This window comes from Salvia hispanica, chromosome 4 (genome assembly GCF_023119035.1).
Source record: "Salvia hispanica cultivar TCC Black 2014 chromosome 4, UniMelb_Shisp_WGS_1.0, whole genome shotgun sequence".
Lineage (NCBI taxonomy): Eukaryota > Viridiplantae > Streptophyta > Magnoliopsida > Lamiales > Lamiaceae > Salvia > Salvia hispanica.
Window position 1 is genome coordinate 31,349,199 of NC_062968.1, and position 27,374 is coordinate 31,376,572.

General features: G+C 33.5%; 2 protein-coding genes across 8 annotated transcripts; both read left to right on the forward strand.

Annotated features, from left to right (window-relative positions):
* The first annotated feature begins 4,514 nt into the window (after nucleotides 1-4,514).
* On the forward strand, nucleotides 4,515-13,359 carry LOC125220181 (protein SCAI). 7 transcript variants are annotated; one of them, XM_048122328.1, is made up of 13 exons: nucleotides 4,515-4,794; nucleotides 5,030-5,417; nucleotides 6,328-6,528; nucleotides 6,692-6,928; nucleotides 7,363-7,429; nucleotides 7,522-7,725; nucleotides 8,465-8,556; nucleotides 9,267-9,440; nucleotides 9,539-9,675; nucleotides 10,074-11,452; nucleotides 12,213-12,283; nucleotides 12,808-12,937; nucleotides 13,120-13,359. In XM_048122328.1, the coding sequence occupies exons 1-10, from the start codon at nucleotides 4,664-4,666 to the stop codon at nucleotides 10,300-10,302; spliced, it is 1,860 nt and encodes a 619-aa protein (XP_047978285.1). In that variant the 5' UTR covers nucleotides 4,515-4,663; the 3' UTR covers nucleotides 10,303-11,452; nucleotides 12,213-12,283; nucleotides 12,808-12,937; nucleotides 13,120-13,359. The 7 variants fall into 7 exon arrangements, with proteins under 7 accessions (XP_047978285.1, XP_047978288.1, XP_047978286.1 ...); XM_048122331.1 differs by having other exon boundaries at nucleotides 12,860-12,937; XM_048122329.1 differs by having other exon boundaries at nucleotides 12,213-12,277; nucleotides 13,100-13,359.
* A 12,513-nt stretch (nucleotides 13,360-25,872) lies between these two features.
* LOC125219655 (AT-hook motif nuclear-localized protein 23-like) lies at nucleotides 25,873-26,885 on the forward strand. The gene has a single exon (XM_048121692.1). It carries the CDS (start codon nucleotides 26,017-26,019, stop codon nucleotides 26,731-26,733), a length of 717 nt encoding a protein of 238 aa, XP_047977649.1. The 5' UTR covers nucleotides 25,873-26,016; the 3' UTR covers nucleotides 26,734-26,885.
* Nucleotides 26,886-27,374: the final 489 nt, after the last annotated feature.

Genomic DNA, 27,374 nt, shown 5'->3' on the forward strand with positions numbered 1-27,374 from the left:
CCTTGGCACAAAGAATGTGGTCCGAAACAAGGGGATCAAGAGATTGACCTTTACTGTTTTCACGGTGGTGTCGAGTTTTACTAGTTGTGGACTTGTGCCAACGAATGAGAATACAATGGTTTTCTGGGCATATTCAGTGCTACTTTTGATTCTCTTCCCTTAGGTGATGCTGGCCAGGGGGTGTGTTATGGATTGGTTGGAGAAATAATATATATGACAAAATATCTGCTAAGAAGCATTTCCATGGAAATAGGATATATGCAATTGTTCCCTAGGCTACATGTTTTCTTCTTGTTGCTACGGTGCTCAGATTGTTTTCATCCAATGGTATGGAACAAATACAAGCTTTTAGATTAGATGGAATCAATACTTATCAGAAAGTGATTGTCATCCAATGGAGACCAGAACATTTCGAAGGAGATGAATCTCCACCCGACTCCAACAACTTCAAGTTCAAAGCGCAAAACCCAATCCCCTATGAAGGTGGGAAACTCAACATCGCTGACATAAACAAACTCCCCATCCTCGGCTACATCGACATGAGCGCCGAGAAATGCACTTTTATATCGGTTACGTAACACATTCGTCTGTCCAAAGTTGTCTCAAATATATTACTCCCTCCGTCCGCCATTAGGAGTCTCGTTGACTTTTCTTCACTCATTTTATAAAAATGATGATAAATGGTTAATGTGGAGAAATGGTAAAGTAAGAGAGAGAATAATGTAGAGAGGAGAGTACATAAACTGCATAACTCGACGTTGATCCCACATTGGCGATGGATAGCGATCGTGTACGTGACCAATGATAAAATGCCATGGGTGAGGTAGCGGACCACAATGAGTAAACCATGATGACCGATCGGGTGAGCCATGGAGACATTTAGTGGTCCATCAGTTCTATACATTGATAGCCCAGGCCGGGAAGGGGGGATTCGAGTGGGTGGCCTTTAAGACGAGCGACTACCCCATGTGCAACAACATGGCCGACCACACCTCGGCCCTTAGTGGAATGCCCCTGCAGGTCCTCACCAACGCCTACCAGATGTCGCACCAGAGGTAACGAATTAAGCAGAAGCCCTAGCTCCAACCTGTTCTTCACGCGTGTTAACCTCCATTCTTCCTCCCCAGTAATCACCGCCGGTCTGTTTGCACCACCTCTGATGTAGGTGACCTCTCAGTTACTCGTGAGGATGGTTAATCCCTCCATTCCGTTGATTTCTTCTTCCTTTCCAACCGCCAATTTTCCTATAGCTGACAAGTTCTAGTTGAGTTTGTGGCCGTCCTCCATCATTATTGAAAAGTCCACAATTGAAAGCATGTATTTGTAACAGCCCGCCTTCCTAGGATACAATAAATGCGGCGACTGCTACCAAAACAGACTTAAAGAATTCCACATAGGCTAGGGTTTTCATTTAAAGAATTTTGACCAAAAATTTAAAGGAACTATCGAAGCATTAAAGCAACAACTTAACCTAGAAGCTTAAAATAAGAAAAAGGAAGGTATCATAAATTACGATAAAAAATCTCAAGGGTATGACATAGTTTCCAATATAAAAACCACCAGAAAGTCTAAGGCCTCTAAACCAAAAGAAGAGTGCAAAACATTCAAAAATACCAAAGTGTTTCAAATAATTTCAGCGGAAACGACCAAGAGAAAGAGCAACTATGTATGAAGACACAACTACGCTTAAAGTTCAAAACATCCATCTTAATTAGTTATCATGCTCAACACCCGCCACCGCTCGTCATCGTTCAACCTGCACATAAGGAAAACACATGCAGGGCTGAGTATTTTGAAATACTCGGTGAGCTCATTGCCAAAACGTTTTATAAGTTATGCCACCCTTACCAAATGAACTCGAGTTTTAAGCAGTTATAAGAGAATATCACGAGTATCACAAAATATATTTTCCATAGACTGGCCAGTCAAACAAACTCCTCACTTTTCTCATAAATTTCCACAATCACAACATTTCCATGGTGCGACAAAAGTGTGGCCACACTTTTCGCCCACGAGACCGGCCGACTAGCAAGGACGGCTCCCGATCCCCTCGTGTACACAGCCTGGTAGGGTTTGCGGCCCGTACTCAGACCCGAATTCGTTTACACATATCCATAACCCTATAGCCCAATGGAGCGAACTCTCAAACTGGGCATCAGACGCACAATATCACAACAAAACAGACATAGACATGACATAACAGTTAAACCACCCTTATTTCTCCACATTCATATATTTGCACATAAAAGAGTTTAAGAGTAAAGCCCACCTCGACTGCTTAGATTTCAAGTAAGTTCTTTCCCTTGTTATCCGGCTTCGCAACTGAGGTTTCACCTTTATAATCACATAGGCACATATCACAAATCAGATTCAATACAAACTCCTAACTCATGCATGTCTCAACGTTTTTCCCTTTTCCCACCGATCTATTTCAGCATCATTAATCAATCAAAGTCACGTTCATCGCATAAGTTCCATTCACATCTCAATTCTAGATCTAACATCAACATATGTCACACAAGAGTATTTTGCCAACATACACTCAACACACACACAACACGCGCACACACACACGCCACACTCATGCATACACATTTCCATATCCCCTTTTATCCCACTTTCACTCAAACAAGATGCATGAGGGTTCAAAAATACCGATTAATCGGTTAGAAAGAAGAGGAATCGAGTAGAAAGAAGAAGATAAATATAACAATACCTTATGAGAAAAACGAACGGTAGAAATTAAGTATTAGACTCGGTTCTTCAAGATTCTTGGATTGAACTTCAATTCTTCTTCAAAAGATGACAAAGTATAGAAGAAAATTGGAGAGAGTGGAGAAGGGAGGGGGGGCAAAAATTATGGGTAGGGGGCGAAAATTTGTGATGGCTAGGGTTAGGTTTTTGGCTTCTTATTTATAGAGTTCAATAAGATCTTTAGGTAAATAAAATAGAATATTTGGTAAGATCTTATTCTCCACAATTAAATAAATAAATATTGTGAAGTATGGAAGAAGAATTAATAAAAATAGACTAGGGTATCAAGACATGTAATTTTCAAAATATATGGCTCCCAATTAGCCAAGATTTTGTTTTGGTATATTTTACGGAGTAGAATAAAATATCACGGAGCAAAATAAAAATAAGAATTCTCCCACCTAGGGATTGAATTAGGCGTGTTCTATGCCTTTTAAATAAGACATGGATTTTTAGTATTAACTAAAATAAGATATGACAAGATCTCTTGAGGTATGAAAAGATTTGGTAGAATATTTTAATTCTAGGTATGGAAGGAGATCAAATAAGGGATCAATTAAAATAAAATAAATTCCTCCTTCCCAAAGCTAGGTGATTTTCGAAAATCACCCTAATATTAATAAGGCTCGATTTTCCCATTAAGAAATAGGGAAATAATTGGGTCTTGGATTTAATTTGGATAAATATCCCAAGAATTAAATTAAATCCGGAAAAATAAAATCCCTCCTTCAAAAGTCAAGGGTTCGAAAATCTCAAGAATTAGGTGGCTAGTATTTATGGAAATTTTCTCTAATATTCCCACTCACCCTTAAACAATTAATTCACCTCATAATTTAATAAATCACATGCCACATCACATAGTCAACAATTTTGATTTTTCAAACTTCCCGGTCAAAGAAACTCATGCAATAAATTCACTTATCAAATAATTCACATCTCCCACGTCATCAATAATAAATTTTAGGGCTCTAAAATTAGGGTTCGGAAATTCGGAATGTTACAGTATTCATGGTATGTTTTGACATCCCATAGTGGGTGCAAAACAATTTTGTTGAAGTCAGCTCATTATCTGTTACACCCTCCATCCGTTATTAGGAGTCTCATTCCTTGGCGATATGAGTTTTAAGAAATGTTAAGAAAAGTTGGTAGAAAAAAGTTAGTGAAATAAGTGTCTCACTTGTATATATTAATTTTAAATGAAATGTGAGTGAAATGAGTTAGGTGAAGGTGAGACCTTATTACCATAGTAAAAGTGAACCAGGACTCCTATTCACGAACAAACTAAAATGGAAAACGGGACTTCTATTCGCGGACGGAGAGAATATATTATTATTTATACATCCTTTCTTTCTAGTTTTTTAAATTTAGCCCTCTCTGTTAATTTATCATGTTTCCAGACTTTATTATACTAACATAGGGCTAAGGTAATGTTATTATGATCCTGAAAGCACATTGAGTGTAAGTAGCTCATAAACGGGTAACGATAAATTCAACCGGCTTAAGTTGAAGTATAGATATTTTAGTTTGGTTATGAATATATGCGGTGCTTACCGATGTAAAATTCTCATTCGTAAATATAGTGTAAATCAAAGCCAAACATATAATGATGATGGACAAAAAAAAGAAGAAGCAGTATTTGTAAAAATAAAAAAGATGAATATGTAGAGGTAGCAAACTAGCCGGATTTGTCAAGCACAAGTCAAACCATAAACGGTTTTCTTTTTTTTTTTTTTCCTGCCTTCCATTTTATTACCCCACAAAAATTCTTAAACCCCCAAATTTTCCCTCAACCATCATCTTCACTCCGATTCCGATATACTTTCTCTCTCTAAACTACACCAGACTGCAATTCAGAAACGGCGTAGAAGATTCTGTTCATATCAGAATTGCAGCTAATCAAGTCAAAAAAATGTCTCACAATCATCCGCCACACAGCGGCTATGGCAATATTCCGGTGAGCGAAGTGTACTGGAATCTGGTGTCCAAGGCCGATAAAAAGTTTTCTAAGATCCGCGATTTGCCTTACTATCAACGCACCAGGTAAACCTTTTCACTAGTCTCAGTCGTTTCCAGTTATTGCTTATTGAGAATTATCGTTTTGTGGAATTGACTGTAATTCTTCTTTATTAGTCTAGGAGTTGCCCTAGTTTGTAGCTATATGTGCATGATTCCTGCGATAGAATTGAGATGATATGGTTTAGAAAATTTAATTGTGTTATTATTGCTGGAAATGATCGGCGCCTGAAAATCTTCTGTCTACATAACGGTGTCGCAGATATGATACGTACTTCTATAAAGTTTTTAAGGTCTACACGCAGCTCTGGAAGTTCCAGCAAGAGAATCGGCAGAAGTTGGTGGAGGCTGGGATTAAGAGATGGGAGATTGGGGAGATTGCCTCTAGGATTGGCCAGCTCTATTTCGGACAGTATATGAGGACTGGTGAGGCCAATTATTTGGCAGAATCTTACATATTTTACGAAGCTATTTTGACCAGGGAGTACTTCAAGGATGGGCTGTATCAAGATGTCAGTCTTGCTAGTAAGCAGTTGAGGTTCTTTGCTCGTTTTCTGACAGTTTGTTTGGTCTCGAACCGCCGAGAGATGGTGTATCAGTTGGTAAATCAGCTTAAAATGTTGCTTGATGAGTGCAGAAGGACCTTCCAGGTTATTTTCTCAATCTATGTGCTCAATAGTATAATAATTAAGTTGTGGTTGTTATTGGACACATGTTGTGGTAGAATTGGATCAACTGCATATGATATTGTTATGATGTACTCCCTCCGTCAAAAAATAGAAACTTTTGAAACGGCATGAGTTTTAATGCACAATTGATAAAGTAAGAGAAAAGAATTGATAAAGTTAGACAGATGAAAAGAAAAATGGGTAAAATAAGAGAGAGAAAGAGAAAATGTAGTGGAAGTAGTGTTAGTGGATTGTGGGGTCCATGTCCTAAAATAGAAAGATTCAAAAGTTTCTATTTTCAATGGGCGACCCAAATGGAAATAGTTTCTATTTTTAAGGGACGGAGGTAGTATATGTATGTATGCATTGATATTTGAGCATCTGTGTAGTTCTTATTCTCTAGAAATGCTTCAAATTCCACATTGCTTTCTTGAATCTTATAGAAAAATGCCTATCATGTTTGTTTCATATATGATGAATCAACTTGCAAATCTTAAAAGTCTGTTTTCATGTTTCAACTAGCCTATAAGGAAGTAGTGTCCACCTTTTGATTTCTGAAGTTAGCTCAATTTAAACCTGTGCTTCTAATGACCCCATATTGGGACCATTTTTGAAACTTAAAGAAAACCTGGATCAAGTTTATTTCAATCATTCTTGTGGTCCCTTTTACATGGAACACCTATTAATTGTTATCTATAATCATCATCAAAGTCCATAACACGTGGTTGAGTGTTAGATATAGAGATGCTTAGCAGGGAGGGATACCTTGTTCTTCAATGCATAGCTTCATATCCATCCAATATTCATTAGATTTATTTTATTGCACTGATGTACTTTTACCATAGTTTGACTGTAGATTATTGAATCACTTATATGATGGTCTTGATTCCAGGAAACTGACTTTAAAGAATGGAAGATTGTCATTCAGGAGATAATGAAATTCCTGAAAGCTGACACAGCTTTTATGAATCTCAGGCCTTTGAGATACAGTGTTGTATTGGACCTTCACCCAGATTGTCTCCCACATGTTACAGATGTGAAGAGAAAACTAAGGCTAAAAGATGCGTTAGTATGCAGTTACCATCCTAATGAGGTTTGTATTATTTATTCTCTAAGCATCCAGTAACAAAAATATATCTAAGTGGTTTATTACCAGAGTTTGTTACCTAAAATATTCCCATGCTTGTTGAATAATGAATTGGGTGCTTAATTTCACAAACTATAGCTATCATATGTTTCTCTTTGCTGTGCGCCAGGTCAAATTTGCAGAACTCACACTCGACACCTTTAGGATGCTACAAAATTTGGAGTGGGAACCCAGTGGCTCTTTTTATCAAGCAAACTTGGTTCCCTCCACTGGGCTTGGATCTGGTGCTGGCCAAAATGGAGCATCAGGGCCTAGTCGTGTCAATCAGGATATTACTGATCCAACTTTGCCGCCTAACCCAAGGAAAGCCATCCTATTTCGTCCATCTGTCACCCATTTCATGGCGGTGAGTATTCACATTCAAGATTAGCATTTCCTTTTCTATGCCACCACAAACTGCAGGTTGGGTCTTTATCAACAATAGTAAGTTGAACTGGAACAATAACTATGACTCTATACCTTTGGAAATCGGTGACTGAGCTTTATAGGGCATGAGATATTTTTGTAATATTCTTTTGTGTTACTTACATTGTTGATAGCTCTTTGAGCAATAAGCCAAAGGTGAGTTGGGAACCTCATGTTATTTTCCTATCAAAACTCTGATGTTCAATCATAGTTCTTTATTATCATGCACATTTGCTATTATTATGCTTAATCATGTGCTTTCTTTATTATGAAAAAAATACTTCTTTATCATAGAGTTCAATGAAAATTTCATTTTTAACTATGCATATAGATGTGCAGAACTTTCTCTTTAGAGTGACAATGCGTGTTTGTTAGGTCTTAGGGACAGTCTGCGAGGAGCTTCCTTCTGATGGAATACTCCTAATATACCTTTCAGCTTCAGGTAGTGTAGTCTATGCATGATGGAGACTGTCCACATTACTTCTCTCTACCTCGCATCATCAAACATGATGGACATCATCTTATTTGCTACAGGAAACAGCTCACATGTAATTTCATCTCCAACTCGTGCAGGAAGTTCTATTGGTTACACTGAAAGCTTAGTGAGGGGCTTTCAGCATCATTCAATCAACTCTGACTCCAGTACAACCAGTCCTGGAAGTGATAGTGTGGAGTCTGGGGACCATTCTGGGTATGCTGCTGATTGCCTACATATTGGACCTCATGGACCTGGAGGAGGTAAATGAGTATTATAATGCATTTTTTATTGAGCATGTGCTACATTTTAATATTGAATGCATAATAGTTTCATCTTCTGTATCTATAATATATAGAATAATATGCTATAATGGGAGATCAGGGGTGCTTGATTCATGTGCGTCGTATGTACCTTGCTGCACCTTTGCACCTCAAACACGTCACCTGAAGGCTTGACTTTGTCTTTTTATTGAGTGAAGGCAGAACACAAAAGATAAATACCATAATAATCCTCAAACAAGGCTAAGCCAATGACAACTTGTCCAGATAACAATATAATTCTTGATACTCCCAAGAAACAATAACATAAAACCTTTAAATACTAGTACTACCATATTTGGTTTAAAGCCCATGCACTATGGGCTGGCTCAACATGGGTTTATATTGGGCCACTGTTCTCTTCCCACGAGCATACGCCTGCCATCACATTCTATCATCTTTTTCCTTCTTTACTTTTTCTTGGTTATATGACCAGCCTGTGGCAAGTATTCAGTAAGAATCTAATGATGCTTTACATGTGGGTCAGAAATACAAAAATATTGGTTTGTCCCCTAAAATTAGTCCACCTTTGCCATTTTGGTTTGTCCCCTAAAATTAGTCCACTTATATTTTTTTTTTCTAAAGCTTGATCTGATATCAGAAAGAGTGGCCATTCTTTTCATTGTTTTTTTTCAGCTTCTACAATCTGGGACACTGAGGAATATTTAATGTTATATTTCAGGTATGAACTGCATATATCCCTCGGACATATTGCCCTTCACCAGAAGGCCCCTTTTTCTAATTGTTGACAGTGATAATAGTAAAGCATTCAAGGTAAGTTTCACCAACCTGATGCAGGTCTCACTGTGATTCCACTTCACATCACTCTGTTTCACGTCACCAAGTTTAAATTGCAAAATCTGTTGCTTACATCCAATAAATTGAAGCTATATGCAGTGTCATCAGCATCATGTCAGAGATGTGTATGATCTGTATATATCTAGAACCCAATAGTAGTACCATGTTGAAATTGAAATCTTTGCTTACAGTGCCATGTTGAAATTGAAATCTTGGCTTACCATGCTTCATGGCTCTATTATGTTCATGTACTGTGCAAATAAATTACTCATGTAGAACTAGGGTAACAGAGAATTGCTCATTGCTCTATGTTTTATTAGTGTTAGTTAGTTGGCTTAAAGCCTTGAAGTTGTGAACTAGTACACTTAATCTATATAATACCATGCATCTATTAAACTTTCTATTGATTGAATGGATCAATGATTTCATACACCTACTCAGTCAAGTACAAATATATTTAAGGTTCCCATTATATTTGGGATTGACATACTTATCTTGATGCAAAAAGTACATGGAAAATGGAAAAATGGATCACACCTCTATTTTTGGAATTATTTTGTTAGTATCCTCTTCTTTGGATACTAACGAAGAAGGCTCAACATGAATTTTCTTTAGTTGAAAGATAGAATCATAGAAATTTATTTTTTATGCACGTCCAAAACTAATCGAAGCATGATCTATTACAGGCTATGAGTGGTGCAGAAAAAGGAGAACGTGCTGCTATTCTACTTTCTCCAGTAACATCACCTACTGTAGAATCATCTCAGCGATCTAGTGGTAGCTTGTTCACCAGTTTTCTCACAACTCCTATACAGACATTTGCCCTGTTGGTTGGGTTTACTGGCTATCATGTTGAAAAGGTATGGTAGTTATTCGTGAATGATGCTTATAAGTTCTATTAATCTTTAGTATCTTGCATAAATGTGTAACATTTCAACGGGGAACACTTGGGTTTCAGGACCTGGCTAATAGAGGAGAGCAATTGTTCCAGTCCTCAATAAATAAATTGGGATCATTATTGGCTGTGGCTGATAGTCTTGATCCTGTCTGGGCTCAAATTTTAACTGATCCATTCTTGAGGCGACTCCTTTTGAGGTAGTTGATTCTTCTTTGCTCATATATACTTCTCACATAATATGAACTCTGAAGTTATTTCAAAGATTTTGTGATCACACGCAATATGAACCTCTGAAGTTGTGCTAAAAATTTTGTGATGTGAGATCCCTCATATGTGCTATTCTAAGGTGCCAAGTATAGTTTAATTCATCCTGATTAGAAGCTTCACCAGATACATGTTTATTGATTCCTTTTCCAGCAGGTTTTACTTTTGAGTTTCGTCTTTCCTGTGTTCCTAGCATGTCACTCAATTAACTCATTTCTGTTGTGTCTTTGATGTGAGATAAATGATTGGAATGGAACGGGTATTTCAGAATATTCAAATTCATGTTATGATATGACTGGCAGAGATGATATATTTCCTCCAACTATTGCAGATTTATCTTCTGTCGAGCAGTATTGTCACTCTTCGCTCCATCCATGGATAAGATAGAGTGTTTGCCAGAGTGTATGCCATGTCTTCCAGAAGTCATGTCACCAATGGGTTCCGCATGCCAAGAAGTGGTCTTAAATGTTGCCAACTTGTTCGGAGTAACCAACAAGTTTGTATTCTCCAAGGGAACATTGCCTGCTGATGATTCAACCGAGAAGACCGGAAGCACGTAGGCCCTTCCTTTACCTTGTCTGATTGTTTCTGATGATCCGTCCTTGTGTTGGCTTCTAAGACTGATGCTCGGTATAAGCATCCATCTGGGAGCAGAGAATGAAGGTGTTATATATCTGGTTACACATAGAAGAACAAGATAGTAGTCAATATATCCTGTGTTGTTCAATTGTTGTCATCATCTTACACAATTGTCTCCATCTCGTGTTTGGCTTGAAATTTGGTAATAGTCACATTTTCAAGTGATTTGATACTTGGATTCGGAATGGAAAATGAAACCAAGTTGTGCACCTTTCTGTTAAGCTTCTTTTATACCAAAAAGTTTGTGATAGTATGCACTCCCTCTTCCTATGAGTGTTTCTATTTCGCCATTTTAGTTTGCCTCTTCAAGTGTTTTCATTCTACTTTTCGAAACTAAGCATGCCTATAAATCCTTCTACTTTTTGGTAAGTAGTAATATGAGTTTTGTGGCCATATTTACACCTCTTGTGCATTTATATGTCTAAAATATCTGGATGCAGATGGGGTCAATTTTAGTTATTGCAATAGTTAGGCTAATTTTAGTTACTAATCAATGCATACAAATATTGGAGAGAAATTAGACTCAGCAGTGGTGCGCCATGTGCATCGTGAGGGGAATTTTGCGGCGCACTTCTTATCACATCGTACCTACAACTTTGGTCGGGGTGTGCATGCTTTCAATCAACCACCATGAGGTCTTAATATTTGGCTCTTTCATGATAGACTAGACATTTCATATTGTCGTTAGTTTATTTTCAACTCAAGTTTAATCTGCTTTCTTCTTACAAAAAAAAAAATCTAGTTGCATTGATGACTCGAGGTCTCTCAAATATTGGATAAGAAGTAAACCAATTTTGAATATTTGTCTTGTTTTACAGGCAAATAAATAAAGGAATATATAATCCATCTATTAAAATTGAAGAAAACGTAGTACATGAAAAAATCTATGTATCCACTTGTACTCTCCATTTGGAGAAAAAGTTGAGAATTTGAGGCCAACAAACCGACCAAACAGAAAAAGACAAAAAATTGGCGTGAAATCCAGAGGTCTTCCATAGTCATCCCGAACTTGTTTGTGTAATCACCGAAGGGAATATGAACTCATGGCGTAATTGCAATTTCCGAAACCAGGTAATTCAATCACTTTACTCGCACACTCTTGTTATTTCAATTTGTGCATTTTTGACGAATTTCCTGGGTAATTTCGAACACATGGATTATTGGAGGGAAAAACTGTTTGGACTTTATTTTCAGTTGAAAAAAAGAGAAATTTTATAATTAGTACTCCATGTTTTACTTTTTAACACAATTTATGAATTGAAATTATGAATACTCAGATTTAACAGCTTACATGTAGGAATAATTGGTGGAGGTTGTTAAAGCTGTCTCTCATGGCAATTAAGAGTTGTTATTGATGTGGTATTTGAAGTGATATTACAGAAAAGAAATTGACCTTACATTTCAAAATATATATGGTGGCAATGAATATTTGAGGAGTATTTTCAATATGGTGAAAGAATGAATATACAAATGCTGCTAAGTAAATGGGTGAGGAAGGACCATGATCTATAAATTGATACCATGAATTGTTGAGGTTCTTAAAGAGGTAAATAATAGGAGTAACAATATATCCTTCTTGGTAGTTTCTCTATGATGACAACAACTGAATAACATGTTTTCTTTGTTTCTTTTTTGGTCTTTACTTCATATAGTTTATAGTATCTTAACCTAGAGTTACTTTGTGGAACAAGCAGCTTTTCTCCAATCATCTAATCTTTGAGTTTTTTTTTTTTTAATCATAACATATTTTAGTTCTGATCTGCTTGCTGACTATGGAGTGGTAAATATCAAAGTTTTTGAAGGTTTCAGTTTGCGATTTGATTTCTGTCAGGATGAAGCTTCTCTAGAATCTGGTCCACCTCATCAAGATGACAAAGATCGACCCTCGAAGACATGGTTTGAGTTGGATTCCTGACATTTATGCTCTATTATATGCTTTTCATTTCATTTCTTTTCTTTGAAAACTACAATTAATTATAGAAGATGAACTTTATGCAATATAGTAATAGGTTACCACCCAATCACGAGCCTAGATATTTTGATGTTCTGGAGTTTGACTGTGTTTGGATTTGTAGAATTGCTTTCTTCTTTATATACTACTTAGGAATGCTATATAGGAATAAAATCACCACATGATCACAACTGCGGGAATTCTGTGTTTTAATGTCATATATTAATTGGGGTATACCAGGTAACCATGCTTTAAAATATCAATAGCTGATACCTTGTTTGCTTTTAGATAAATAGTACATTGGACTTTCAAAGTTCAAGTTTCCTTCTTAGTTAAGGTTTCTGTATAAAATCCAGAGCGGCAGAGCCAAATGGGGGCTTATTTGAAGCATAAAATTGTTTTGCAGATTATTTTGTTTTTTGTAGTTTGGTATTTTGCCATTGTTCATTTACCTCTTTGGTGTTGGATATGGCAGCATATTTGGTGCAGAGAATAAAAAACCTATCCTAATTGACGAAATGCTGCAGCTGAAGGAGTCGTGTTCTAGCTTTCACAATCAGGATTATGATGAAAAGATGGAGGAGTTGCAGTCTTATGTTGATATGGTAAAATGCTTTATAAGCTTCGAGCCTTTGGCATTGCCAGTATGATATTACTTGTAAATGAGATACTCTGTTCTAGCATGCCATGTCAACTGAATTATAAATATTTCCTTCATTTTTAGAGGAACATGTAAAGTAACTATTTTCTTTTTGTTTCTCTGATAGCTGAGTGAAATAAATGGCAGGTGAAGAGATTCACAAGACCTGGTTGTTCCGCAGAAACTTTGGATGTTGCGTTGAACTCCATTTCCTCCCTTGTCGACACACTGTCAGCCATGTCTTCCAAACAGCATTTTCTTCACGCAGCACTTTGACAAAACCAGATAGCACCTTCGCCATTGCCAAAACCTTACATATCTGCCACTTCCCTTCTCTGTCACAATTCTGGGATCTTATATTTTGAAAAATTTATATTTTATCTTATACTCCCCCCGTCCCAGATTTATAGTCACATTTAGTTATGGCACGAGGGAATTGGTAGAGTGTGTAATTAATGAAGTGAGATGGGTGGAGTGTGTAATAAATGAAGTGAGATGATGAAGTGTGTTAAATAAAGTGAGTTGGTTGAAGGTGGGTCCCTTTTTGACTTTTTTGTTTTTTATTTTTGTTTTGGTTTATTTTTGTGTTGATAATGGCATTTGGGTGTAATTTTAGTGAATAATGGGGTAAAATTTTATGTCCAAATATGAAAAATTCTAAATGTGACTATAAATGTGAGACAGATTTTTATGGCAAAATGTGACTATAAAACTGAGACGGATGGAGTATTTTGAATAATTCTGTTGTAAGATCAAATTTCCATATAAACCTAAAGTAATACTAGTAATATAACATCATACATTAAGCTCAAATTACAATAAAATCATTAGCGCGGGGAATAGTCACTGGGTCCGCTGGTGGATACTCTTGGTAATTACAAAATAAAAATTACAATAAAATCAAAATAGACTGAAACATGAAAATATTTTAGCAAGAAAAACATATAAAGAAATGTTTAAAATTTCTATTTATTTTTATAGGTGTTTCTTTTGTCAAACTATGCTTAATTCAACATTTTAATTCTATATAATCACTTTCATTAAACAACATTTTCTGAGTTTACAAAAAAATGTTACATCCCTAAGCCCAAAACTAGAAGTTCATTATCCTCATACGATTTTTAGGATCTAATCAAAACAGACTCAGTATAATTAGGATTAGAAGTTAAACACTAATTTTCTCTTAAGTAAATGTAAGATATCAATTTTAGATTTTGATTATTCTGTATCTCTCACACACCATATGATGAGAATATTATTTTTAAAAATGGGTCAGTATTGGTAGAAGAAGCCCACTAACTTAGAATCCAAAACAGACGGGCATTTATTAATTTATATATAAACCCAATATGTTAGTGTTTATTTTGGGATACTCTTTTCTTATAAAATGAATTTTCTTTGTCATGATTGGTATTTGTACTTTGAACTTTCTCTTGAGCACGATTGTAGTTAATTTAAACTTAATCAGTGGCTTTTAAAAGTTATATTTTTGAATGGATAGCTTTTTAATCTAATGTATAGTGGCGTGGGCTCTAGTTGTTGTGTCTGTGCTATTTTTATGTTTTTTGGGATATCTGTAATATTTTTAGGAAAGCATTTCTGTCGCTATTTTCTTGTGGTAAATAAATAAACAAACAAATACTAAATAATAACACGAGTAACTGAAAAGGTCTTTCTAAAAAGGGTTTCTATATCGGTGAATATTCGTTAAAATAGTTATCCTAATTGATTGGTAAATGATTCCATTTTCTTTAATTATTCTCCTAACTGTATCCATTCATTAAGTTTTAAATAACATTATATTCCCTATATACCTTTACATATTTTATAACTTTCTAGCCCACCTCATATTTCTATGATGCTATTCAACAATAGTATAAAGAGATTTAAGCATGAATAAAATCATTAATTTAATATTGATTTTTATATTAAAATTTACAAAAAAAATCATTTCATGCCTAGCTACAAAGTGGCTGTACAGCTTTTATACTTCCGAAACCACTTTGGTTTTGTCGCCTTTGCTCTATCAAACAAAAACATATTTAAAGCTGTTTCTATTAAACTAGATAAAAAGATTACACATTTTTAACTTTCAGATGGAACTAATTTCTTTTACTTTTTTTTTTAAAAAAAATTCTTATAATTTGAATCAAAGATGGGAGGTCAGGTAACTCGTGGAATCTTTGTGACATCTTGGAACCAAGTTAAATATTTACAATATCCAAATAAATATGTGATGGATAATTTAAGGAGTAATATAGATTCCCATGACACATTATTTTATACTACCCTCTTTTGGACATATATTAGGTGCCAACCACAAGAGAGACGTATTTATTAAATGAATAAACATAAAGTAAGCAAAATATGAAGAAAATATGTCCGAAAGCAAAAGCTCAGTAAGCTCCCATCAATCAAATGATTGTTGGAGGAATGATACTGAAATCCAGGCATTTATTTACACTAAATTCGTTGTTCGGAATGATTAATCAAAGATTGACAATATTAATTTAAACATAGATTAACTATTTGTTTTTTTTTAATTAATAACGTTTCTGTTTTCAGTTATGAGATAGTTTCTTTAATCATAATTTATTCTTGGCCTCTTGTTTTAATATAATATAGTATAGTTTAATTGATTATTATTAGACCTAGTTATGAGTGGAAGCTTTTTGCAAACAATTAATGTCATACACTATTTTCTATATCCACAAAATCCCTAAAATAAATTAGTGGAAGGGGGTTGGAGTACTTGGAGAAACCCCTGATTGATTAGTATTAAAGTTGAATATTTTATAATGTAAACCCTAGATCTCAACAATACAGCTGACTGGCTCATATAATTGCATTTGCATCCAAATTGACAAAACCTTGGACTTACCTTAGAATTAGCATATAGTTGGTAGGAACCAAATACAAATCCCCATCACAGAAGAGCAAGGGAAAATATATATACATAACTTGTGGGGATGGTTATAATACGAAATTTTCTCAGCAGTAAAACCTAAGAATGATTGATTTTTAATTTTATGTACGTTTCTCTTATACAGTTGGAGTTGGAGTATTTCACTATCTTAATGTTTTATGCAGTTTTAGCCAACGACGCTGAAAATGTTGAAAACGCTGAAAACTTCAATTGTGTTGGAATGACTTGGTATTTACATGGCACTTGCAAAACGGGACGTTTGTCTTTCAGTGAGGTACATGGCCTTTGGTCATTAGAAGTCTTTTAAAGGGAATTTTTTTTATACAATAGAGCAAGTGGTACTCCTACTTTGTTTTCTTTTGAGTTCCTAGGATTTTCTAATACTAGGAGTAACTTTTATTGTTTTTCATTTGATTTTTAGTTTTGATTTAATTAATAAATTTTGGAGTTCAAGAAACTACAAGATTTTATGTTTTTTAATAATCGGTTGGTTCATTCCTGTGATTAGTTTTGCATCGATGCTTATTGCTTAGGTTATGTGAATTGAATTTTACATATTAATTACTGTTTCTTTTTACAAAAGTTATAAAAAACACATTTATAATATGAATATCGATCTCCACATTTTGTGGTTAATTATGCCTGCAATTAAGCAGTCTTAGACCATCTCCAACCATACACCAAAACTCATTTTTGGTCTAGATAATTTCTTCAATCGTACACCATATGCAAACTCATTTTTGGGTTTTTGAATGGAATAACACCAAATATGGTGCTTACTCCAAAATTTTGTTAGACAAATACTAAAAAATGATGTAAAAATAAATATGGTGCAAATGGTTGGAGTAAAATTAATTTTTGATATGACGTATACTCAAAAATGAGTTTGAATTTGGCGTAAATGATTGGAGATGGCCTTATTCAATAGCAAAACCAAAATAAAACAAGATCAGACAAGTTGATTATCAAAGATCTTTACTTTAGAAAATGCATTAATAGAGCTGCAAATGCAAAACAATAAAAATGTTTTACAGTAACTTTTAGGTAACAGACATGGTGGCCCCCCTCGGATTTTAAACACCTGCATTAGGCCTAGTTAATTGCTTTAATTAAGTCCGTAGACGCGCTTTGATTGGTGGATAGCGACATAGCCGTTGAGATTATCAAGAAAAAAGATGTTAATTAATTTGGCATTAGTCACACAAGACGACAACTTAAGCACTTACTTGGGGGGATGAATAATCTAATTAATTCAACACCACGATTCTTATTATTTTTTTGGCTTTCAAATGTTGTAAATACTAATAAACAACTCCAAGTTGTGACAGCCCTGGCACTATTCATGACTCTATTTCATTAATTCAGTGTTTTTTTTTGTAAACGGATTGACTCAAATTTAATATACTGTGGATAAGATTTATTTAATTAATTGTTTTCTCTTGAATCTTAAACAACTGAAATTGATCTATCAACGATTATAAAAAAAAAAAACTTGATCTATTAAGTTTAAGGTTTGAATTTTAGTTGATTCTAGACTTTTATCATATGGTTAATTGCATATAATTAAGTGTATGAATCATATCCAAATTTCGATCTTAACTAATTCTACGTTCTTGAATTAACATGTATGTGTGGTCCTTTGTCATGTGGGTTGGGGTAAATACAGGTGGATTATTCAGATCTTTTGTGTGCTCGAGAAATATTCAATACATTTAATATTGCAACAAAAGTGTGGAGTTGCATCCTTGTTTATTCATTTTTTTGCTTATTTTTTATTAATAGATATTAGTATTTCTTTTCTTTATATTTAAGACTCTGAAATAATTTTATTTAAATTACATGTGGTATATACTCCATTAGTTTCTTCATAAGTTGAGTCGTTTTTCCATTTTGAAAAGTTCATTTATAGTTACGTTGAGTCATATCCATATAGCATAATAATTAACTTATTTTTTCTTTCATATTTCATTCATTCTTTAATTATTCTATCTACTTTTTATATATTCATTAAACATTAAACATCAATTCTTAAACTTCATGCAAAAAAAAGTGCCCAACTATGTAGGATTGAAGATAGTACATAATATATATTGCAAACAGCACAGAGCTAAATTGAACCAAAAACTTCTTATTGGGCAAAATTTTGTGATGTTTTAGGCTTGCCAATTAAAATAGATTTGTAGCCACTTATAAAAACAATGTTTTCTTTACATAAAGAAAACGAAATAGTTTGTTTGAAAATTATGAATAATAACACAGATAGGGTTTAAATTGTTCACCATGGAATGATTAAGAGTAAATTTAAATTTTAAAAACTGCAGAACAAACTAAAATTTGACCAAATTTTATGGATTTTTTGACGGTTTATCCCGTAAGAAATGTATAGCTGCAACCAATACATGAAATTTGACCAAACTTTATGATTTAAAAACTGATTTAAAAACTGTTTTAAAAACTGAAGAACTAACTAAAATTTGACCAAATTTTATGGATTTTTTGACAGTTTATCCCGTAAGAAATGTATAGCTGCAACCAATACATGAAAATCAAAATTTAAATTAAGTCTAACTTTTGTGACGAAGTCACTTGCTATGCATTTACTTAGTGGGAAAGAATAGGAGCATTGCGAATAGTTCCAAACTATTGATCATTTTTGTTAAAATATCACATAGTACTATTTTAAAATTGTATAAAATGCATTTCTTTGTCCATTTTCACTTTCTCAGCCCTCAATTTCCTATACCCATGTCATATATATACTCGAATAATACACACACACACACACACACATAAAGAAAATTATACATATTCATAATTATGGTGGTGGTCAATTTATGAGAACAATATACAACAAGAAGAATTAAAACCTGAGCTATTTTAATTTCAGAATTGCAAATTAAGAAATGGGGTTAACAATTTATTATAATCCATAATTTTGATATTGAAATTGAGCTACCCATGTTGAGAGTTTCAAATTTCAAAATGATATAGTAGTATATGGTTTGTAGGCCGCTTGAATGTGTGACAATTTCATATGAATATGTTAGCGAGGAACTATCGATTTCATAATTAATCATTTTCTTGGCTCCAATGTATTGACTAGCTAACAATGAATTGCTGCAATGCATAAAACATTAAAAAGAATTACTACATGGCAAACGACATTGCTTTTGCTACGAAAGTATTTTCAAACAATGGTTAAACACATGATGACATTTCAATGTGTAACGTCAATATATTGGAAATTAGTGGCAAAACGTTTTTCCTCCTTCAAATAGATCAATAGTTCGACTCACTTATCACTATGAAGGAATACGGAATCATTATTCATTGTCTTAATTAAAAAAAATAAGCGTGTTACTCTATGTAAATTTATAGTGAAGTAGGAATGATTCGATCTGTCCCGTATTAGACGACAGAATTTAGCTAGTGTGAGTGTTTGGGAAAGAGAAAGTGCAGAAGAAGTGTTGGGTTCTGACTTTGATGCCAGCATTGTTTATGCTGCCCGGAAATTGTGGGCTTAGGAGGTGGCTTGCTTCCTTTCTTTTTTCTAATTACTATTCTCCAAGACTCAGAACTACCGGTTCCCTCAAAGAAAACTTACTACTCCTATATAGCTGCCGTTGTTAAGAGTCTCAGTTCACTTTTATTATAAATGGTATGTGGATCCCATATTTTACTAAGATTTTATTATAAAATTATATAAAAACAAGTCTCACATTCCACTACATTTTTCCACCACTATTCTTTATATTCTTAAAATCTGTGTCGAACTCAAATGAAATTCTTAATGCCGAACGCAGGGAGTACCAAACAAAAACAACATGAAAATACTCCTATCAGAAGTGACACACTCATACTATGAGGTATTTGGCCTAGGGTTGGAGAAAAATACCGAAATACCGGCCTTATCGTACCGAAAAATACCGAAAATACTATACCGTGACTTTCGGTGTGGTATGATACCTTACCGAAAGATTCCGGTAAGGTAACGGTATGAATTTTCAAATACCTCGGTATACCGGTGCATACCGAAATTAAGTATATACCGGAAATTAAGGTATATACCGTAAACTAAGGTATATACCACAAAAATATAAATACAATTATATATAAAATATATTTTATATATTTTTAAATTATAAAATCTATTGTGAAATATAATTATGAATAAATTATATTTAATTTATTTGTAAAATTATAAAATATAAATAATATTCTTAAAACTCTGATTTTCTATTTTAATTAATGTTGAAAGTCAGGTATACCGCAAAAGTAAGGTATAACAAACTTCGGTACGGTATACTGAAATTGAGGTACGGTATCGGTATGGAAATTCGTCATACCGAAAATAAGGTATACCGAAGTTCGGCATACCGAAAACTTTGGTAAGGTAAAGGTATGACTCTTTCGTAATACGGTATGGTGGTTTCGGTAAGATATACCGTACCTACCCACCCCTAATTTGACCGTCACAAAATTGCTACTAGTACTCTATATATAGTCTTAATTAAGGCTTGTTGATATCATTAAGCCCACATATAGTAGTATATCAACAGTCAAGATCTGAGATTGATTCCTAATTTTTAAAAAAGTAGTATAATAGTCATCTTAAAAAGATTAACTCGTGAGTCAAAATAATGTCGGTAGACTCAATTCTCTAGCCTTCATAATTTTTAGGCTATTTTCCACTTACAAAATTGTACAGTACTAAGTAATTGGAAAAAGGAGTTTTGGAGTTACTACAAAATTGTAAAAAACGTGCAATTAAAGCGATTATAAAGCCATGTTGTAATTTCAAAATGCCAAAACATTGTGACTTCTAAGCCAAATATTTAGTTATTTACACTTACTAATTAATGATCTCAAATAAGGGTGATTGGATCATAATTAAGATTTTTGGCAGCTCTATGTTATGGTTAACAATATAATTATTTCATTTTTTTGGTGCATTGTTTATAATATCCAGTAGTTAAACTATGTTGACATTAGAATTTGTGATTGTTTTATATTGTAGTTGTAACTATCATGAATTAATTAGGATTCAACACTGGGACTTGTAATCAATTTTGAATTTATTTTCAAGTTTCTGTTAAACAAAATTAGTTTTATACATCATTATAAGAATAGTGAACCCAAACTAATAAATTAAACTATTACTGAAATAATAAAAAAAAAACTCTTATACTAATAAAATAATCAATGATAACAAGTTCTAGTAAACTTAAATACTATTATAAAATATCTATAACTCCTAATAATGACTCTTAGTTAGTGGAAAATTTATTAGGGGTTGAAAATAAATAAATTATGATATAGTCAAAATGACGGCTAGGGAGTTGAGAGTCAGCTGCCCATTGTCAAATCACATTAATATAATTCACTCCCAATTTCACATATATTAGGAAAATGGAGTACTAAGTATTTTTATGAATATGAGTCATGTGCATGGAATTGATCTATTCTGATCTTATTTATTGATGCGTATCGATCTTTACAAAAATTATAACGTTATTTTAAAAAAAAGAAATTTTTGTAGGAAACTTCAAATAAGGAAAGGGGATTCCAGATAATCCGAAAAGAACTGGAGGACTAATGGCGGAAAAAAGGAGCAGTTGTAGTAATACAAAAATATTAGTCCTACCTCCATTTCAATTTTTTTTTATATTTTGATTTGCCCAAAAGTTATTTTCAATTTTTACTATAAATAATACTCTCCCTGTCCCACAATAAGAGTCATATTTTGCCATTTTCGTCCGTTCTACAATAAAAGTCATATTTCACTTTTACCATAAATGGTAAGTATGTCACATATTGCACCAACTTATTTCGCTTCACATTTTATTATAAAATTAATATATACTTATAAGTGATCTAAGTTCCATTAACTTATTTAATTCACATTTTTTAGATTTCTTAAAACTCGAGCTCAAAACAAATAAGACTCTTATTAACCGATGAAGTAAATAATTCCATATTCCACTTATATTTTATTTTAATACAAAACTAATAGAGTGGAGTGATAAAATAATATTCATATCTAACTTTTGCTATCAACTTTCTTTTACATTTCTTAACTTGCATAGGGTCAAAACGGACTCATATTACGGGGACAGAGGAGTATTGTTTATTAGTTTTAAAACCATTAGTAATTAGACGTATTATTTTGATTAAGTTAAAAGTTTGATTTTCTTTTAACTTATAAAGAGTCCATCCTGTACATAATAAAGTTCGAAATCAAATTAAATTCAAGCTTCATTAGTTATTTAATCTCCCCCATATATTAAATTAATTTCTCCGAAGTCCCAACTCATCTTTTTGCTTCATTTTTTGCACCACTTGATCAAAAAACTAGATACGATCGAATCATGACTTAGATGTCATGGATTTGAATTACCCACGTGGTAATTATTTTTCAAAAATAAGCTAAATTATAAATTTAAGTGATTTCCTTACACTGTGAAACAGTAGACACAATGAGTTCAAAAAAATGTCAACATTAATAATGCAGTTTTGTTCCCCGCGCCGCTGCACCAGCGTAACCTAACCTATAATGTAGTGGCCAACTTGTTCTCTCAATTGCACTTACAAAAATATTTTGCATTTGGTCAACCTCCATTTTAAAACATACCTAACCATATCTATGATAATTCATGCAACAATATTAATTGGATTACTCGGTGGTATGTAATGAAAGTAAAATTAAATTTAATTAGGTACTCAATATAAGCTACCTATAAATACTAGATTTATTAGACATACAATTTGCTAAATTTAAGACAGATGAACTCACTTAGTTCCATTTAGAGATTCTACATAAAAAAAATTCACATTTCATTTTTCTTGTTATTCATGGAATTAATTACAGTTGCTATGTATTTGGGATGATTTAAGTTTTGTAATTTAAACTTATATTGTTATAAGGATTTTACTATTTTAAATAACATGTATCATTAGGGTTTCCAACGAAGCCTATATATCTTCATATTGTGACATAAGAACCCTACCATGTTTTTTTATATGTTCATGTAACTCATCTTGTTGCTAATAAACTCAGTCATATTTCGTGATTTGTTATTCAAATTGGGTAAAGTGTAACCGAAAATCATAATTTTACACAATTAATCTTGATGGCTGGATTATAAAAAAATCAAGAACCACATTAGTTCTAATTATTTCTCATCAAACTCCCATTTTCATTACAATAACTGATGAAATATAGAGTAAATAATGCCATTCATTAGTATTGAGATATTTAAAATAAAAAATAGTGATTAATATACAAAACCAAGAATGCGCGTGTGCGTACTCTCTAAATTTCATGTTCGTAACTTTTAGTTCTTAAATAGATAATGGGATCCAAGTAAGTATACAAATACTCCTAATTGATTGAAGCTTTATCCAACTGTACAATTATAAAATAATAATACGAGAATTATACCTTGAGCACTATTTTTAATCAAAGTGATTGCATCAAAGGATTACTTTACAGAAAAAAAAAACCATCTTTAGCTAGATCACTAGATTCGATAGTTCAGAGTTTTAACAATTACGCTATTCGATCTGGTTGTTAAATTAAATATATAAATTAATGATCATCTTATTGCCAACCGCGCTTTAAAAAAGTAGAATAAAAATGTCCTTTTTCCATTTTGAAGCATCGAGTGTTTCCTTATTTTGTTTGATTTGATCCATTAACCTTACCACAATCAGAATAATTATTTTTCAAAGCCACGTGATACAATAGTAAGAAAGGTTATGGAGCACTGTTCAATTTACCAAGTGATTATTTGTGAATTTTTCACCTGAAATTGTTATTCATATATATCTCCTTTGTGTTTTTGGTACTAAAAATCCGGACACATGTCACATTTTATTAAATGGTAAAGCTACAATTATAATGTGTTAATGTAATGACAAATAGAAATGCTATACTATTGTTTTTTTATGAAAACTTATTCTTCGTTGAAAGATATTTGAAAATGTATATATAATACATTCTTCAATTTTGTGAAGATATATATTTAATTTTTGTTTACATATGATAGTTTTTTTCATTTATCTCAATTAATTCTTCCCCAAAAATCACTACTTTTATAAAGATAAATAAGAAATATAACTTTTCATTTACTTCTTTTCTTATGAGTTTCTCTTATATTAGTGAGAGTTATGACTATTCCAAAAAATAACCTAATGATCAACTATTATCTAAAAAGCAGAAATCTTGTTAGATATACTATAACCAATCCTATATTAACAAATGGCCAAATAAAAATAAGAAACAAAAACTGAAATAAAACAATTTTTTATTAAAAGCTAAAATGAATTTTATAAAGACTACTACGACACAATAATATGAGACAAATAATTATCTTCCTTTTTACATTTATTTGAAAAGTATATAAAAAAGTATAGATTTAGTTCTGTATTATTTTATTGAGATAACTAATTACTACTAGCACTTTTACCTCCATGTCATCCCCACCGAATGAAATTTATTTCTATGAATTTATTTCTATGATAATCAAATCACTTTTCAAATTGTGAAGCCACATATTTATTTCTGGCTGTTGTTCTTCAAACTGATTTATTAATACTTTTTGTGGGAGTACTTTTATTTGATTTTCAAAAGTACTATAGTAGTATATCTGTATATGTGACGCTACAATAGCATTATTATTTTCTTACGATGTGGGAAACGAGGTCGACTATTATTTCCTAATATATGAACTGTCAATTTCCTGAAAATAATAATTTGATAAGTACATAATAACAATATAATCTTAGAACATTAATTTATCAATCAAAGTGGTGCTCAAAATTAATTACCATGTCAAATAGGTCTTTAAATGAAAGTTCCTTTTTTTATTCTTTTACTTCTGTACTTTTGTTCTTGTATTAATTTTGAGTTAAAGTCACATACATTAAAATAACAATATGTGGTTGGGGTGGACGGAGAGAGATCTTTATCACACGTTACATGATGTTGTGTGCATCATTATCATAATGACATCTTTTTCTTGCGCACATGAATAAAAATAGCACTTAATAATACTATTATTCATTACACTCTCAGTCTCTATCTTGTGATTCAATTGTTTGAATGTTTGTTTACTTTAAGAATACGCATACAATAAAATTATAAGACTTAAAGCATTGATAAATTTGTGAACACTTTTATTTGTACCCTAAATTTTAGTATACGAGTTATTTTAAAAAAGTTCCTTTGTATCTCTAGTTTTATGTTCTTATATAAGATTAGTTTATATATATAAAATACTAACAGTGATATACTAATATATAGAACAAAATTTTAAGTACTTTATAACATAATTTAAATAGAAAATTAAAAATAAGATACCTAATAAAATTAAGAAACAAAATATTGTTATCCTGGAAAAAGAACACGTAATTTGTCAACATTATTGTTACTATTATTTTATTATTAGGCAGCAAAGCGTCGGCATTGATTAGACGCTAGCTAATGTATAATAATTTAGTTTTATAATTTGAAGATAGTATTTTTTAAAAATTTTATTTTTGTGACAGCAATTACGAATAGTTCAATAGATATAATTTCGGAAAAATGTCACGATGAATTCATACTCCACTATATAATATAACAGGCCAGAGAATTAACTGACGACGAATCAATGACTAGGGTACTCATTATCAGCTATAAATTTCTATAGAATAGTAATTACTAAATACAATAAACAATCTTGCACATTTGTTATGCCCTTTTAGTATAGTGTGATAATAATATCTCTGTTCATAATAAAAATAATCCATTTTATAATTTAGAAATATTAAAATTACTATAATCTTATTTTATTTGTAAAAAAGAATTAAGACTTATATTTAGTATATTAAATTATTCCACTTATTTTAGTAATAATTGTACATCAGTTGTTTCTTCTCTCTCTAAACATCTTTCCCTTCTCCCCACTTGATTCCCCCTGTTTTCAATTCGCTCAACGTTTGAATATATTGCGCCTGGCTTTCATATCCCACTTATAAAAACATTTTCGTTCGTTTATTATAGTGTTTTTTGTTGTTCCAATATTAGTATTATTATTAAGTAATTTATCCCTCTCTACTAGAGTGTTAGTGTATGTATGGCTGGGTTGGACTTAACCTCACCTTCCCACTTCGCCTCTCCCCTCCTCCGCCCCAACCTCCACCTCCACCGCCCCCTCGATTCCGACGATGACACCACCAACAACAATTCATCCGGCGAGACGGTCGCGCGTCGCCAGCGCGGCCGCCCCGCGGGGTCGAAGAACAAGCCGAAGCCGCCCGTGATAATCACGCGCGAGAGCGCCAACACGCTCCGGGCCCACATCCTGGAGGTGGCCTCCGGCTGCGACGTCTTCGAGGCCGTCGCCGCCTACGCCGCCCGCCGCCAGCGCGGGATCTGCATCCTCAGCGGCACCGGCACCGTCACCAACGTCAGCCTCCGCCAGCCCGCCGCCACCCTCCAGGGCTGCTTCGAGATCCTATCCCTCTCCGGCTCCTTCCTGCCGCCGCCGGCGCCCCCCGGCGCCACCAGCCTCACCATCTACCTCGCCGGCGGGCAGGGCCAGGTGGTCGGCGGGAATGTCGTCGGCGCCCTCATCGCGTCCGGCCCCGTCATCATCATCGCGGCCTCGTTCACCAACGTGGCGTACGAGCGGCTGCCCCTGGTGGACGAGGACGAGGGGAATATTCAGATGCAGCAGCCGCCGCCGGCGTCCGCCCAGTTCCCTGATCTGCCTTTCTTTAATGGGCAGCAGCAGCTCCCCATTGAGGGTGCATGGGCTGGGAACTCCGCCGGCCGGCCGCAGCCGTATTAGGGTTTATAAGGTCAGATGTCATCATCCATGTACACAAATTTGTTCCCTTCAATTAATTTAGGTCTTGTTTTCTTCATAAGTCATTTCAGAACAAAAAATTGATTTGAGAAATAAGTTTTGGGGTATACACACTTTGAGACCATATTAATTTTCTTGTTATTGCAACTCTAACTCCATTACTACTAGCTAAGAGATCTTTTCAAAATTGTCTCAAAAACAAAATTATGTCTAAAACGGACAATTTCATAGTAGTATTAATTTGAGTTTGGATGTGCATAGATAAACTATATGCTTGAAAAGAATCTGAGAACTATAACTCACAAGGTTGGTTGATTACATTGTTTATAACTATGAAAGTGATGTGAAGTTTGAATTCGGATGAAATAGACTATATATGCTTCTTTTCAATAAGAAAAATTGACCAAATTTCTATAGTCCATGTGAGTTGAGCCGGCAGTAAGGGCTAACTGTTAATTAGAGCAGTGCACAAATAATTTAATAGTTATGGAGTACCAAATAGATTCCCTTTTCTAGCTCCAGTGTTATTCGTCTGTTGCATAGGTTGTTTTAATTTTTCTGTATTACTACTATTTAATTTGTCAAAGACAGAAACATATTACTCTTAAAATAGTCTAGTTTTA